Genomic DNA, 14,840 nt, shown 5'->3' with positions numbered 1-14,840 from the left:
GGATCTGGACCAAGCTTATTGTTCAAAATAATTCACAGTACTGAAGGTATAAGAGTGGTGTTCACTATTGTGCTGCTATGCACAATGGGCCTGAACAGACACCAAGGGAATAAAAGAACCTGCATCAGAGGCATGGTCCAGGGAGATGCTCTGGTTTTCACTCCTAAGATTTGAATTCTTCTCTTGTCTCCACCACTATCTGAATATGTTTATGGCTTATTTTTTCTGTTTCGATCTTGAATTTAGATCTTTCACAACCTTTGTTTTCTTTTTATTTTTCAGTTCAGTTGGTCTCAGGTGCTTAGAAACATAAACAGGTACTGAAGTTCTATCTGTGCAAACTCTAACATTGAGGCATCATCTCCTGCTGTCCATCATGGACAGCACTAAAGGGTCCATGATAGCCTCAGGTTTCAGGTATTACTACAATCCAAAAAAAAAAAAAAAAAAAAAAAAAAAAGATATGAGTCTGCTCTAATCAAGGCAGACACAACATCCAATTTTGGGCACTTCCTCCTCAGCGCCCAAACTGGGATGTTAGTTCTTCTGACCTTTCTGTGCAGTTACTGGAGAGAGGTGCTTTCACCATGTTAATTTTACAGATCCCAGCATTCTGCCCTAAAGTGCCCTTTAGAGAAACTTGTCCATCTAAGCTGTCTATTAGCATGTCCAACCAACAAGCTGACATCAAGCACTGAACTTAAGATGCAAGAGGAAACTATCGACCAAGTCATGCATCCATTCCAACTAAGATTTAACACAAAGAAAAACATCAAAGAGATGGAAATGACACAACAAGCTCTTACCACTGTTACCCTACCTAGTACCAAGTCTTGTGTTTTAATACACCTCAAAGGAAACATCAATGGCATAGAAGGTCTGCTTGTGCCCTTAGTAAACCTACATTGCAGCTCTTTCACAATGAAAAATACAACTGAGGCAAAAAACCTACGATAAAACTCTCCTTTAACTTACATCTACTATTTTATCAGCTGAACAACATTTCATCCCCTGAATCTATCTGAAAATGTGAAAGGATCTGTTTATTTAAGTTCAAGCTTAATGAACTACCTGAAGATGGTTTTCACTGTCACAAAGATAAAATTACAATTAAAAAATCCACCTGGAATTCCAGAGACTTCAAGACATTTTATAAGAAACAGAATTCTGGAGAGCTCTGACTACATCTAGTGGAAGCAAATGCATTTCATTCCTAATAATGAGCTGGTCTGATATTGTAAATGAAAAGGTCTTAACCTCATTAAAATGCTCTGTAGGTCTAAACGGAATTGAGTTAGGCATCAGCTGAGATATGCAATTCCCTGAACACATAAAATTTTTAAGACAGTCTGATTTCCTCGGAAGAAATGTTTGAGGGCTTTTCCCACCCATATAGCAAAATAGAAAAAAGAGAAAAATTCTTTCATATTCTTTCAAAAAGGTAAATTTAGTAGGTGTTGGTTGTGACATAAATAGTACTGCTCTTCCAGAAAATAGAAATTTTAGATAAATGTACATTGTAAACCTCAACAAAGAACTCTGTTTTTACATTAAATAGGACATATATTGGTTAAATAGATCTTGATTTTGATTAGTGGATTGGCAATCAGGGTGACAAGAAAACATAAAAGCCCAACAAATTCTTCAGTAGAAAAAAAAGGAATTTTTGATGTATTTCCAATTTTTATTCTTTGCGCATCTGCCCAAAATTTCATTTAATTAACAGCTCTGAGATTCAGTCTGTTCGTGTACTGACATACCAGAATCATGTCAAGAAAGCAAAATATGGAATTAACATCTCAAAACTGCACGTAATCTTTCCAAAATTCACATTTATTGCTTCCCCTTCCCCCAAAAGGGTGATCTTACACAAACACAGACACTAACTCTAACACAAAGTTAGAGCAAATCAGAAGAAAAGTCAGAAATTTTCAAGCTAAAGAATTTCTTTCTGTATGTTTCAAGACTTTTTATTTTGATATCTGCAAAGAAATTCCATGAAGAGTAAAGAAATGTATGTAGCTACAATCTTGTAACTGGAAAGGACATTATAATCATGTCACTTAGCTGTTGACAGGTCATGAAATTTCTGAGGGAAAAGAAGGATTTAGTGCCATTCTTTAATTATTTGTGAGGCTTGTATTTCCATGAAAAAAACAGACAAAAGAAAACCATGGTTTGAAATGAGAAATCACAAGTGAATTTAAAAATAATTATTTTGGATACTTTTCCTACATCAGTGTTCCAATCTAACCAATGCCTTCAAATAGCCACAAGAATATTATGGCTCTTATGAGTGAAGAAAAGATTAAGAAAATAAATGTGAATAATTATTTTATGGCTTATACAGTTTAAATGTAATTCAAAGTAATTTTAGTATCACTGTTCTTGGTCTGATTTTGAACATGTTTTCTGGACTTGTCCCTAAGTTTCATTCAGTGATAAGAAAAAAAGGAATATAAGTGGACTGAGTGGCACTGTTCACTATCTTTTCCCATTTCAAATAAATGCCTTAACCCCAAATGTATAATTTCAATTTAATTCATAAACCCCATATGCCCATTACATGCAGTAATCAGATTTGGTGTGAAATATGTACTCTTATAAACACCACAAGTGCTTTATAACCTGAAAAATCAAGAATGAAAATAATCTTTAGTGTTTCAGGATAATTTAAGACTGGTTTGAACACTTCCCTCTATTCAGAAAAAAGATGGCCCAAAGATCAGCCATTTTATCTCCTACAATGGGCTGCTGTATAAAATATGTCAAATGAAATGCACAGCACTGAGAGAAAAATACATGTGTGCTAGAGCTGTTACAGTTTCAAAATATTGCACAAAAAATTCACAGACAAATGATTCAGGAAAGGAATGGTGTTTATGCAGATGTACAACAATATTGAACATTGACCTTGCAGACACAGAAATGTAAAGATTGAGGTCTAAATTAATTTGAAGCACATGCAGTATGTGTAACATATGCTACCTTGTATACTATTAACAATAACAGCTGGAATTTTTTTTTAAAGGAGATGTCTCCACATTTCATAGTCTAGAAACAGAAGTAGAGGTATTTATAATACAGCATAGCATTTGAACCCTGAAGTCTTATTATCGTTGATTTGTCTTAAGCTTTGACCTTTGAATCTAACCTGATCATTGAATTTAAAATGCTCAGAAGCTCTTTTTCATTCAGTTATGAAACACATTAAATAACATCAACATGAGCGCCAACATGCAAGTGGGACCAAATTTTAATTTGCAACATGTAAGCAAGAGAACTGTATGCAAAAATTGAGAGAAGATTGACAATGAGAGCAAGTCTCCTCAGCAAAATGTGAGTTAAATTTTGTGTGACATTCAGAAAGAAAAAATAAACCTGACTCTGAATAGCTTCTAGAATATCTAACTGCTAATTTTTATTGTTTGGTTAATCAAGGTCATGCCAGATAACTTGTTTACCAAATCTCTTCACTAAATTATGAAAAATTACAGGTATTACCTTCTGTGTCTTGCATATTTTCCACTAACATGACCACTGCCATCACAGCCAGGCGTGGGACAGCTGCAAAAGAGAGAATTAATTATATAGGTGCTGGTGTGCTGTAGAAAGATTATACTAAAAGCAAGCAGGCAGTAGGTATTACAGAAATGGAGGGCAACCAAGACAGAAAGAGAAATCAAATAACTGAAGGGAAAAAAAAAAAGAGGGGATGCTTTTTATTAGCAAGTCTCAAGGGAATTAATTTCATCAGTGCAGCAGGGCATGAGCAAACCACCGATGAACTTGAAAGTGCATTATACCCATTAAAAGGCATGAATTTTCTAAATTGCTAATGGGGATACATTTTACACTCAGAGCACTAACCTGAACAGCTCTTGTATGGCTGGTTCCACGGGAACTGCAGAGAGATGGAAAACATATAAAATTTATCATCTATTACAAGTACCCCTCTTCTACAGAAAATTACCAGAAAGGTTGTGTAAAAGCAAGGGTCAGAATGAATCGTGCAAAGAGATTCTGGAGGATGAAGGTCACCCTGAGCAAGGGCCTTGAGTGATTTACTGAAGCAAGAGACATACCTCGAACACCTTTGGAGCGTGTGCGATGGCGCTTCTCGTCTGCATCCACCTCCATCTGGGAATAGATTAGCAGGCAGTCAATGTTCTTATCCTGCATGCACAGACTATCAATGCACAGACTGATACAGTCTCTCACACGATTTATTGACACTATTTTAATTCCATTTTATCCTGTAAGGGAAAGTTCTCCTTACAGGGGATTTTTAGGATCTTCATGTTTACTTAGAAACAGAAAATGCAGTAATTTCTGCTTTAAACAGCCAGTTTCTGCGCCCTGCTTTCATAGCAAAATGTGTGCAACTAAGTGCTGGTTCCTCTCTTCAGGGGGATATTTCTAACAAAAAACCTTCATGACTCCCATATATTCCAAAAAAAGATTCAATAGACTTCTATACAATTTAAAACTAAAGTCAAGGGGTCACACACCAAAGGTCATTTTCTAACCAAACTCTTTACAGGGGGAAAGAGAGGAAGGAATAATGACTGAAAAGGAGATGAAGATTCATTATTAGACCTTCAAATATTTCATTTTATTTAATATGGCATTACAATCTTTGCCAACATGTTTCATTTTTCAAGTTTCAGGAATGTGCTCACTTGCTACATGACTAGATCTTTATCTTCATTTTACAAACAACTTGCCTATCCCGTGTAGCTTTCTGTGCAGTAATAAATATACAGAAATCTTACATATTTACCAGACAGCAGCAAGGCTGCAGATTAGATCTTGGAAAGTATCATAAACACTGATCTATAGTATTTCATGTAGGGCCGCATCGTTTCTTCTAATTTTACGTGTACAATTGCCATCAGACTTTAAAAGGTAAACGACATAGGCTAGCTAGAGTTCAGGATTTTGTTCAACAGAAGCAAATTGCACTGAACTATATTGAGAGACTGTGTCAGGGAAAATATATGCAGTATCTGTATCACCAGCTCCTTCGGCTGTAGAAGAACAGGATGGCAAGATGGATCTACAGTGCTTCATACATAGTGATGATACTGTAAAGGTCAGGAAGCACAGAAATAACCATGGAGCTCTAGTTCCCCCAGGGAAAAAAAAATCAATCACCCCTTTTATAGCAATACCCTTGGATTGATATCTGGTAAGAATGTAATATATCTCATGCAAAAACATGGAAATGGGTCCAAGTGACTTGCAGCTAACCCTTTAATTACCTAACTTTCTTTGGTCAGTACCTTAACACAAACAATATCGGAAGTAACTCGGAAGGAAGATGCCCACGATGGCTATCCTACATCTTGAGTTCATAGCTTGGCTAGTTTCTTAGCTCCAATGACTTGAGAGGCATTTAAGAGAGCTCGAGAAGCTTTTAGATCTGCCATATCAAAGCACATAACAGCATCTCTGGAGTATAAAAATTACTTACTAAATGATGGTACTCTTTTCCTTTTACTAATAAGAAAACAGGACACCATATTATTCTGTAACTCTTGAATGTGTAAGGACTTGACAGGAGACCAGAAGTGAAGTTACTTGATCTTCAGACTAGCATGTTTTTTTAAAATGTTTGAAAAATATTATCTGACCTCATTTATCACCACTGAAAAAACTGCTGAAAGAACTATTATGATCTTAGCCTGGAAATGCTGCCCCAGTGATAAGTCTGTGTAAATTTATAAGGGAAAAACTACAAACCAGATTTGTCTGTCTTTCTAAACCAAAGCACTTCAAGAACACTGAGGGTAGTACACTTTTAACTACACTGACAATCATAGAAGAAATCACTAAGCTGGAAAAGCCCCTATAAGATACACACAATCCAGATCCAGAAGCGAGTCAAAGAAATAAAAACATTGTAAAAGCTGCTGGCACACAATGATATTTTTAAATTTTGGTGTGTATCCTACATAGTCTGCTGCTTCTCCAGAAAGGCACAAATTGATTTGCCATTGTCTGTGACCTAGATGCCCTCTCATATATGGCAATGTGAGTCTTGGATGCTCAAGGACACATCAAACGACAATTGGTGCCTACATTTAGCCAATAGAATTTTGCTTTGACTTGATATTTATATGCTTATTCACAGATCTTTAGGACTTTGTCATGTCAAAACTTCAACCTTCATGCCTCCATGTATTACATGTTGGATGCTGGGAGTAAGCAATTTCCTGAAATTCTACTGAAATGTGCATTGATTCTGCAAAGTACAGTGACCGAGCAGCCCACCATAGCAGCCCTCAGTGGCACCCCTGGCACTTCCAAGGCCAGGAACAGAATTCTGCTCCCAAGACCATCAATCTCACAGAAACATGGGACTCCTCATCACTTGCACATGCAGAAAAAGGAAATGTGGACCTTGGTCTCACAAGGAGTGCACCTTAGTAGTTCTAATTTATTAATGACCTCTAAATTACAGCTCTGCAGAGTACTTAGTCTCTGTTTCAGAAAAGAACTTGTGGACATGGAGAACAGGCTGGCTAGAGTTAGCCTTAGCCTGGCATCTAATGCTACATATCAAAGTAAAGAGAAAGGCATCAGGAGTAGGAAGAGAAGAAAATTTTAATGTTGCTTCAAAGAAAAGCTCTAGAAATGAAACTGGAAAGGTCTAAACTGATTAGAGGGTGGAGTACCTCTCCTACAAGAAAAAGCTGAAAGAATTTGGTTTGCTAAGCCTGGAGAAGGCTTCAGGGTGACCTAACTGCGGCCTTCCAGTACCTGAACGAAGCCAACAAGAAAGATGGACTTTTTACAAGGGCATGCAGTGACAGGCTAAGGGAGAATGGTTTCAGCCTCAGAGTAGGTTTAGATTAGGTATCAGGAAGATGTTCCATGAAGGTAGTGAGACACTGGAAGAGACTGCCCAGAGAAGTTGTGGATGCCCACCCCCATCAGTGTTCAAGACCAAGTTGGATGGAGCTCTGAGCAACCTGGTCTAGTGGAACCTCCCCTGCAAAGCTAGGGAGGTTGGAACTAGATGATCTTCAAGGTCCCCTTCAAACCAGGCCATTCTATAATTCTATGATTCTCAGTTCTGAGAAGGAAAAGATAAAAGAGGTCTAGGTAGGAATTAAATCGCTAAGTTAGAATTTAAAATACCCAAATTATTGGATATGCCTTAGGATATTGGGCAGAGAGAGGTCTAGGAACTCTGTACCACTATTATATGTGTTCATGTTACTGAATATTTAGAGAAGCAAGACCTGAATAGTTATAGTGCTCTAACAAATAAACCCCAAGATGCTGTATTAAATACAAATTTTCTGAGTGCAATCAATAAAAATGTCTGTGTGGTCACCTGCACACAGGCAATAAGACTTGTTACATCTCACTGTACAGAATCTTATACCGGTAACTACTACACACACACACACAAACACAGGGTGCTTTTAAATTGTATTTGAAAGCTGGAAATAATAATGAGACAAACTGAGAAGAAGACGATCTTTTAACATAAAATAACTACAATTAGGAGCAGCTGAAAGTATTTCATTAAGTGTTAAAAATAGAAAAGGTACATAGTCATAAGAGGAATTCATTAATAAAAGGAGATTTGATTATCATTATTTGAAAATGTAGTAATAGTAATCAACAAGAACATTTTAAAAAAAGGGCTATTTGTTACTATTTCTCATTTTAAAATCAAAGCCTCAGACAACATTTACCCCAAAATAAACATAGCCTAACAGGTCTTCAATACATAGCTGTTGTTAAGAAACAAGCCTGGAATACTTGGGGAATGAGGGAGAACCGAAAAAAATATTCTGAAAAAATTTTACTTGGAACTTTAAAAATTAACCTTTACTAATTGTGGAGAGGACGGTGTGTCTCACTAAGTTAATTTTCCTGATGCTGACCCTTAGTAATGTCATACAAAAGCAATATGGGATACAAGATGATGACATAATTAGCACCAGTCAACACTTCATCATGGAAAATATGTAATCAAAACCACTTGATACTGCTCTTTGAGGATACTTTAAAATTTGTCAGTAAAGGTAGCTATGTCAGGATATCATATCCTTAGACACCTTTGAAACATTTTGCTTTCTCTTACTGAGCATTCAGGCAATAAAATAAGTGCTTCATAAAATCAGCATATTTATAACAGTTAGGAAATATTTCTCCAGAAAAAAAATATTTTTTATTAAAATATTTTTCCAGAAAAATTATTTTGTATAAAGATTATTTTTATACAAAACTAATTGCAAAAATTAAAAAATATATACTCAATAAGGGCCTGTCTAATATAATCCTGCAGGTATACATTTTAGCCCTACAATATTCAGTATCTTCACCAGTACTCTGGAAGATTATATGCTACTGAAATATGCAGATAATAGAGAAATTAATGGAGTGATAAACTATGGTGGAGACAGGCCAATTACACACACTGGCCTGTGTCATTTGGCAGATTTGATCCATCTGAAGAACATGCTGATTCCAAGCTCCTTTACATATGAACAATACATGTGGGCCATGCTTGAGAGACAGAAGATCAAGATCTGCAAGGCAGTAACAGTGAAGAGGATCTGGACAACCAGATGCGCACGAGCAACTTCTGCGCTGCTGCAGCTGAAGGGCAAAATGTGATTCGTAGCTGCACAACCTTTAAGGCTTTATTAATTTCCCAGAAAACCTCTGAATTACTCAGATACCATCAGGAACTTCTAAGAACAGAGGGAAAGTTTTCAACAGAACCTTATCTGTTGGCTTGCTGCATACCCTGTCGGAGTCTTCAGGTTTTTAAAGTGTACAGATTTAAGGCTTTGAGTCTCACAATAGAGTTAGTTACCTGAGCTCCTAAAAGTTTCACACCCAGCACTGCTCTCCCATTGTCTAGATACATTCACATATCTACCATATGGACTTTCTTAGGGCTGCCAGCTGTGAGTGACCAAGAGCTTTAGGCTCCTTTCCAGGACAAATTGCAATCTTGGCTCCCTTGCGAGGAAGCAGTTCAGCATTTTCTTCCCTTGAGGGCAGGTAGTCCTGAAAATGATCCTTTGAGTTAAAATTCTCAGGGTATCTGAATTTCTAGCTAGAGGCATGGTGACTGCAAGGTTCAGTCCCAAGTTCCTAAATTTCCGGGTCAGCCAACACTTTCTTAGTGAACTATTAGGGTTTCTCTCTAGCCATGATATAACAGAAGTCTAGAAAGCCACAAAAGAGCTAAAGGCCTTAGATCTGGACTTCCAGAATCTTATTCCCTAATTTTTTCCTTACTTGTATTTCTTCAAACCCAAAAACTGGATTCTCAAACACTATCAAAAGATGTCCAGGGTTTACTGAGGCAGAGCATTCACTGTCTATATTGTAGAAAGTTCTGGGCTCCTCAGGAAAAGATGGACATGGAGCTCCTGGAGTGTGTCCAGAGGGGGGCAACAAAAATGATGAAGGGACTGGAGCATCTCTCTTACACAGGAAGGCTGAGGGAGCTGGGCCTGTTCTGCCTCAAGAAGAGACGACTGACAGGGGACCTCGTGAATGTCTGTGAGTATCTGAAGGGAGATGTCAGACAATGTTTCCAGGCTCTGCTCGGTGGTGCCAAGCAGTAGGACAAGAGGCAACAGACAGAAACTGATGCACAGAAAGTTCTACCTGAACATGAGGAAGAACTTCTTTACTGCGCAGGTGACTGAGCATGGGAACAGATTGCCCAGAGAGGGTGTGGAGTCTTCCTCACTGAAGATATTCAAGAACCATCTGGACACAATCTTGTGGCATGTGCTCTAGGATGACCCGGCTCGGGAAGGGAGGTTGGACCAGATGATCTACTGTGGTCCCTTCCAATCTGACCCATTCTGTGATCCTGTGATTCAGTAGATGATCATCTGCGACCTCAAAAATTCTATGGTAAGAACTGTTAAATACTAGAATATGCATAATTGCTATTGTCAACCAAGAACGTTGCTTATTAGAAATCTTGCTTTTCCCTAATCAGTAATATTAGACATACTCATAATGTGATAAAACTAAAATGTTTGGAGAAAAATATTGTAATTACCATAAAATGTAATGAGTTTATTATATTAAAAGATTGCAGTTTAAAATTTATCTCCATATGACTCAAGTTATTCAGTGAATGCAGATTTTCAGCCCCTATGATGCAAGATCCAAATTTCTGCAGGTAAGATTTCTTTATTATTTTTATAGCCGAAGTTTGCTCAGCATCTCTTTTTATAACATAAACAAAATGTTATTTCTTCCATGTGAAAGTCAAAATGAAAGGATTCAAAGAATTTTTTTCAATCTAGTATCTCAGGAATGAAACAAAATATGTCACACATATGTCACATGTATTTCCCACACTTAAAATGCTCCTATATCCATAATCAAAGAAATATGACCTGGAAAATGATGAATAGCTTATGTAAGCAGTGTATCCCATACTATATAAGTACTTTGTGCAGTCTTCCTAAAAAAAACCTGCAAACTGACCTTCTACTGCTCTCCTCAGAAAATAATAGGCATATCGAAATTCTAACATAACCTTTTTTCCAGCATGTCTCTGTATTCCAAAAGAAATTAATTTTCTAGTAATGATACTTCTCAAGCATGACTCCTGGTAATCTGAATACATTTTTATAAACTGGATATGTTTTGTGAGACACTGTTTAAACTCTCTGGTAAATGGGACATTTATCAATTATTTCCATGGGCCCCAACTATCTCTGTTGTATAACACTATCTGCTTCAGCAGGACTTCCTCTCCCCTAAGCAGACCAAACCTGAACCAATAACAATATCTGAACCTTAACTTATGCTTTACTGATCACAGTTTTGTAAATTAATTGTTTTCTCAGATAAATGCGTGTACTTGTGGATGAAGGGAGAGCAGCTGATAGCACTTAGCTCAATTTTAACGAAGTTTTTGACAGTACGCTTGTGTCTCATTATGACTGTATTTGCATAGTCAGTTCTTTAGAATCAGTTCTTAATATTTCAATCCTCTTTATTTAATGTCATCTATTACTGTTATTAACAGAGCCAAGTAAAATTCAAGATCTTGATTTTGACAGAAAACCTGTATGACTCTCCCAAATACATTTAATGTACTTGTTGCTTATTTTAAGATCTACAAGACAAAAGAGACACAAAACTGCAGGATAGAAAGTTACTCTAACAAGCTACTGGAGTGTTTAAGGAAAAGTTAGGCAAAAAAGAAAGCAAATTTTGTCTCCTTTCAGAGCCTTTCCCTGACAAACCCAGGTGCCTTCAGATGGACATCTGAAATTTAGTTCAAATATTTCAGAGCACCCTTTTCAGGAAAAGGCAAACTTTATAAAAGAACTACTGTATTTGAATCTTCCCCTTAAGAAAATACCAGCATACAACCAGAGCAGAGTTCCAGGGGGAACTTGGCAAAGATAAAGATAAAAGTTACAAGTTGAGGGTACATAATACAAAGCGAGCAAATAGGCACGTGGGCAAATTAATGACTAGAATATAAATTACTCCTTTGCCCTCTCCCACTTGTGAAGAACATACAAAGCTTTTATTCATATCAAGGAGAGTCCTTCTTGCAGAACAATAGGAGAATATATCCTCAGGATTTGTTCTGAAACTTTGAGTAAGAGTCATTCTCCTGCTGTAATGCACAGAGGGAATCCAACCCTTCCATTTTCAGATGAACAGTGCAGGCTGCAGCCAAATCTTTAAATACAGGCCAGAATAAGCAGAATTCTGGTTAAACTCACAAGTTCATCACATATCACCATATTTTTTGGGGGGAAATACATCTGGGATTCAATGAAGTAACCTGGAGGGAAGAAGGGAACCCTTTCAAGTATTTCTCATTGGCCTCAGATTAGAGTGGAAAAGACCCAAAGTGCACACAGGTCATTTGAGCATCTTTCCCTTATTACCTTTTTTATCTTAGATATGAGGAATGAGAGAGTAGTATGGAAATTAGAGGTAAGAAGAAATAGCACTGAATAGCACTTCTTTATTAGGAGCAAAGATAACCATTCATCAGTCTGGCTCCATAAAGATACTTCGTGAGTAAGGTCAGTGAATAGGCTTTGGGACATGAACCAGAATTTCCACTGGGAAGAAGACGTCCAGAATATGCCCACACAGCTGAGCAACTCTAATTTCACCAACCTTTAACCAGTCCTTGAGGTTGGTCCTGCATCTGGCCACTCGATCTTTGAAGGGTCAGGGTGGTGAGTGTCAGCACATGCTATCAGGACCTTGCAATACTGAAGTCTCAGGAGCTTTATAGTTAGTCATGTTCATTTTTACCCCCTATTTATAAGCATTTCTGACTGGAGAGGCATGTATTTTTCACATGAAAAGAAAAAAAAAACTGTTTTAAAGGTTTCAAATTTCCTGTTATAACACATATTTTGGTTATACAGATAGGCTTATACAAGAACTCACATTTCCTTGCATTGGATGCAGACATTGAAAGGAAGCAGTCTCAGATTCAAAGGCCTTCTAATAAGAAATTAAATAAAACAGAAGAAAAAACAGGTCTACATATTTCTCCAGTGCAGTCAGCAAAGCACTCAGAAGCAGCACAGATTAAAGCTGAATACAAAATGTATAGTAAGAATAAGCAAAAAAAAAAGGACAAAGAAATAATTTGGACTTAAAAGAACTGTAATTTCCTTGTCATGAATAGAAGAAGCATATCTATGCTACTTTCAAGTTGGGAGGATAAGAAACTTAAATGTTTAGGAACTTCTTGAAGATTATTTTCTGTATTGTTGGTGATTCTGAACGAAATTTGCACCAAATTCACTGAATTTATTCTAGAAATTCCGTTAGCATGGAGTTACATCTATAAAAATCAAGGCATTATTGTATTTTCTATCCAATAGTCTTAGCTGCACTTAGAATGATACAAAAGATGTGTCTTCTTGCTCCTTCTGGGTGGGTGTGTGGCTGTGTGCAGGATGTTTGTGCTCACACGAGTTCTCTGAGTGTCTGTCTGGAATCTGTGTGAGCAGCCATGCATGGACGTATTTATGTATATGCACATGCAGTGCACACATGTGCTTTGTGTACACATGCTTGCTGTAAATGAATCTTCAGCCTTGCTCCAGGCTGAACTCAGGGACAGGAATCAGTAGCAGCCTCGCTTCTCTTCAAGTTGTTGAATCCAGCATGATTCATTTTCCTCTAAAAATCCCATTCCCAAACACAGTGTGTTGAAAAATGACAGATATAAGGCATCAGAAAGATTATTTTTCCAATTCTAAATTTGAAGTGTGGCAATTTGTTACATTTTGTACAGAAACAAATGCAGAAAAATAATTTAGCTCATGGCAGACCTAGATTTTTCATGATATTATGGAAGAAAATTGGTAAGAAGAGTGCTTTAAAAGAAAAAATGCATTAAAATGTTTAATTTTTAGAAATCAGGAAGCCAGTAAGACTTACCAAAATACAAAGAGTTAAATTTCACAGACACGCAGCTCAAAAGTAACACAAAATATTCTACACTTCCACTGTTAGGCTTAAAACCCACTAGCTTAGGGAAGGCATGCAAGGCAGGCGTGTACCATCTCTATAAAACTGTCTAGTTCCACCCTTGGCAAACATCTGTAACTTTTACTTGCACTGTCTATGTGGAAGTCCTGAGGTATAATATGCTCCAAAAGTCAGGTTTACATTTAACTCCTAGGATTTAATATCAAAGACTAATTTATGGAAGCCTATGTTCTGGACAAGCACCAAATCCAAGAAACACTTTTACTTAATATACATCTTAAAAGTATATACAACAGTCTTTTGGGAACAGCCACCTAATGAAGGTTTCCATATTTCTATTTGTCAAACATTTTGCATGTATGTTTGTCTAAGCACCTGTTTTATTAGCTGAAAGGTACCTACCAAGGAAGGGCTGTAAGAGTTTTTTTCTGTAACTCTCATTCAATGTATTAGCACTACACATCTTTGAATTATTATTAAAATCCTAAGAGAATAAAGAACAAGCCAAATATGGGACCTGCACCACTACTGAGGAGCATGCGGTGTACTGCCTAACACCATATGCAGAAATAAGACCAGACAACAAAAAGCCGAAGTACATTCACTGAAATTCAGGTCAAAGACTTTAGAGTTTTAGCTTTATCTTTGAATGTCCTAATGACTGTAATCACGATCATGCTGTGTTTCAACCTCTTTGTTGCCTTGAATCACCCACATTCAGGTCAGGCCTAGAGGCCCTTTGATGGGGAACAACCTCCCAGAGCTGTCTGTGTCTGGCAAACTGCTTGGAAAAAAGCACACAGTTCTGCAGAAACATAAAGTCACTGACTTGTTCCCACAGTTCAGCCAGAAGCAGAGTTGTAACAGTTACAGCTCTTAAAAGCTGTAAACCAAAAGATCATTACGGAAAATGAGAAGGAAAAGGAAAGGCTTCAACTTTCCTACTTTGCTTGGCAAATTTCACTTCCAATTCTGCCACAGGCTCACCCTGCCTGCGCACCTCAACAAGGGATTAGGGTTTTTGAAGTAAAAATTGGATGGGTTTTTGTGCATCTTGTGATTTTTTCTTTTAATTGGGTTAGGTTTCACCCCCCAAAACTTACCTACATTATCTAAGTCTGTAATGAATTGAGGAGACTGTTGGTTTATCTTTGACCTATTCACCCTTTAAACAAGGAATGTATAAAAATACATATTTTTCTGAATCCAAGGAGAAAATAGAACAAGCAATTTAAACATATTTAGTGCATCATGTATTGTTTCTGAGAAGCATACACAGACACGTATGAAATAAAATGCCCACAACAAGCTTTTGTATAAGCCTGTCACCACCTCCACAAATCGATATTAGC

The 14,840-nt window shown here is 37.1% G+C and overlaps 1 protein-coding gene across 16 annotated transcripts in view; it reads right to left on the bottom strand.

Moving 5' to 3' along the window:
- MYT1L (myelin transcription factor 1 like) overlaps window positions 1-14,840 on the bottom strand; it is a 315,791-nt gene that overhangs the window by 128,524 nt on the left and 172,427 nt on the right. For all 16 annotated transcript variants that reach the window (XM_032104530.1, XM_032104529.1, XM_032104533.1 and 13 more), the window contains 3 exons: window positions 4,086-4,140; window positions 3,871-3,904; window positions 3,505-3,567 (listed from right to left, as the gene is read on the bottom strand). In XM_032104530.1, coding sequence (XP_031960421.1) covers window positions 3,505-3,567; window positions 3,871-3,904; window positions 4,086-4,140 — 152 coding nt within the window. The remainder of the gene's footprint in view (window positions 1-3,504; window positions 3,568-3,870; window positions 3,905-4,085; window positions 4,141-14,840) is intronic.

Source organism: Corvus moneduloides, chromosome 3 (assembly GCF_009650955.1).
Source record: "Corvus moneduloides isolate bCorMon1 chromosome 3, bCorMon1.pri, whole genome shotgun sequence".
NCBI lineage: Eukaryota > Metazoa > Chordata > Aves > Passeriformes > Corvidae > Corvus > Corvus moneduloides.
The sequence above is the reverse complement of the archived record's forward strand: the minus strand, read 5'-3'. Positions and strand labels throughout refer to the sequence as shown.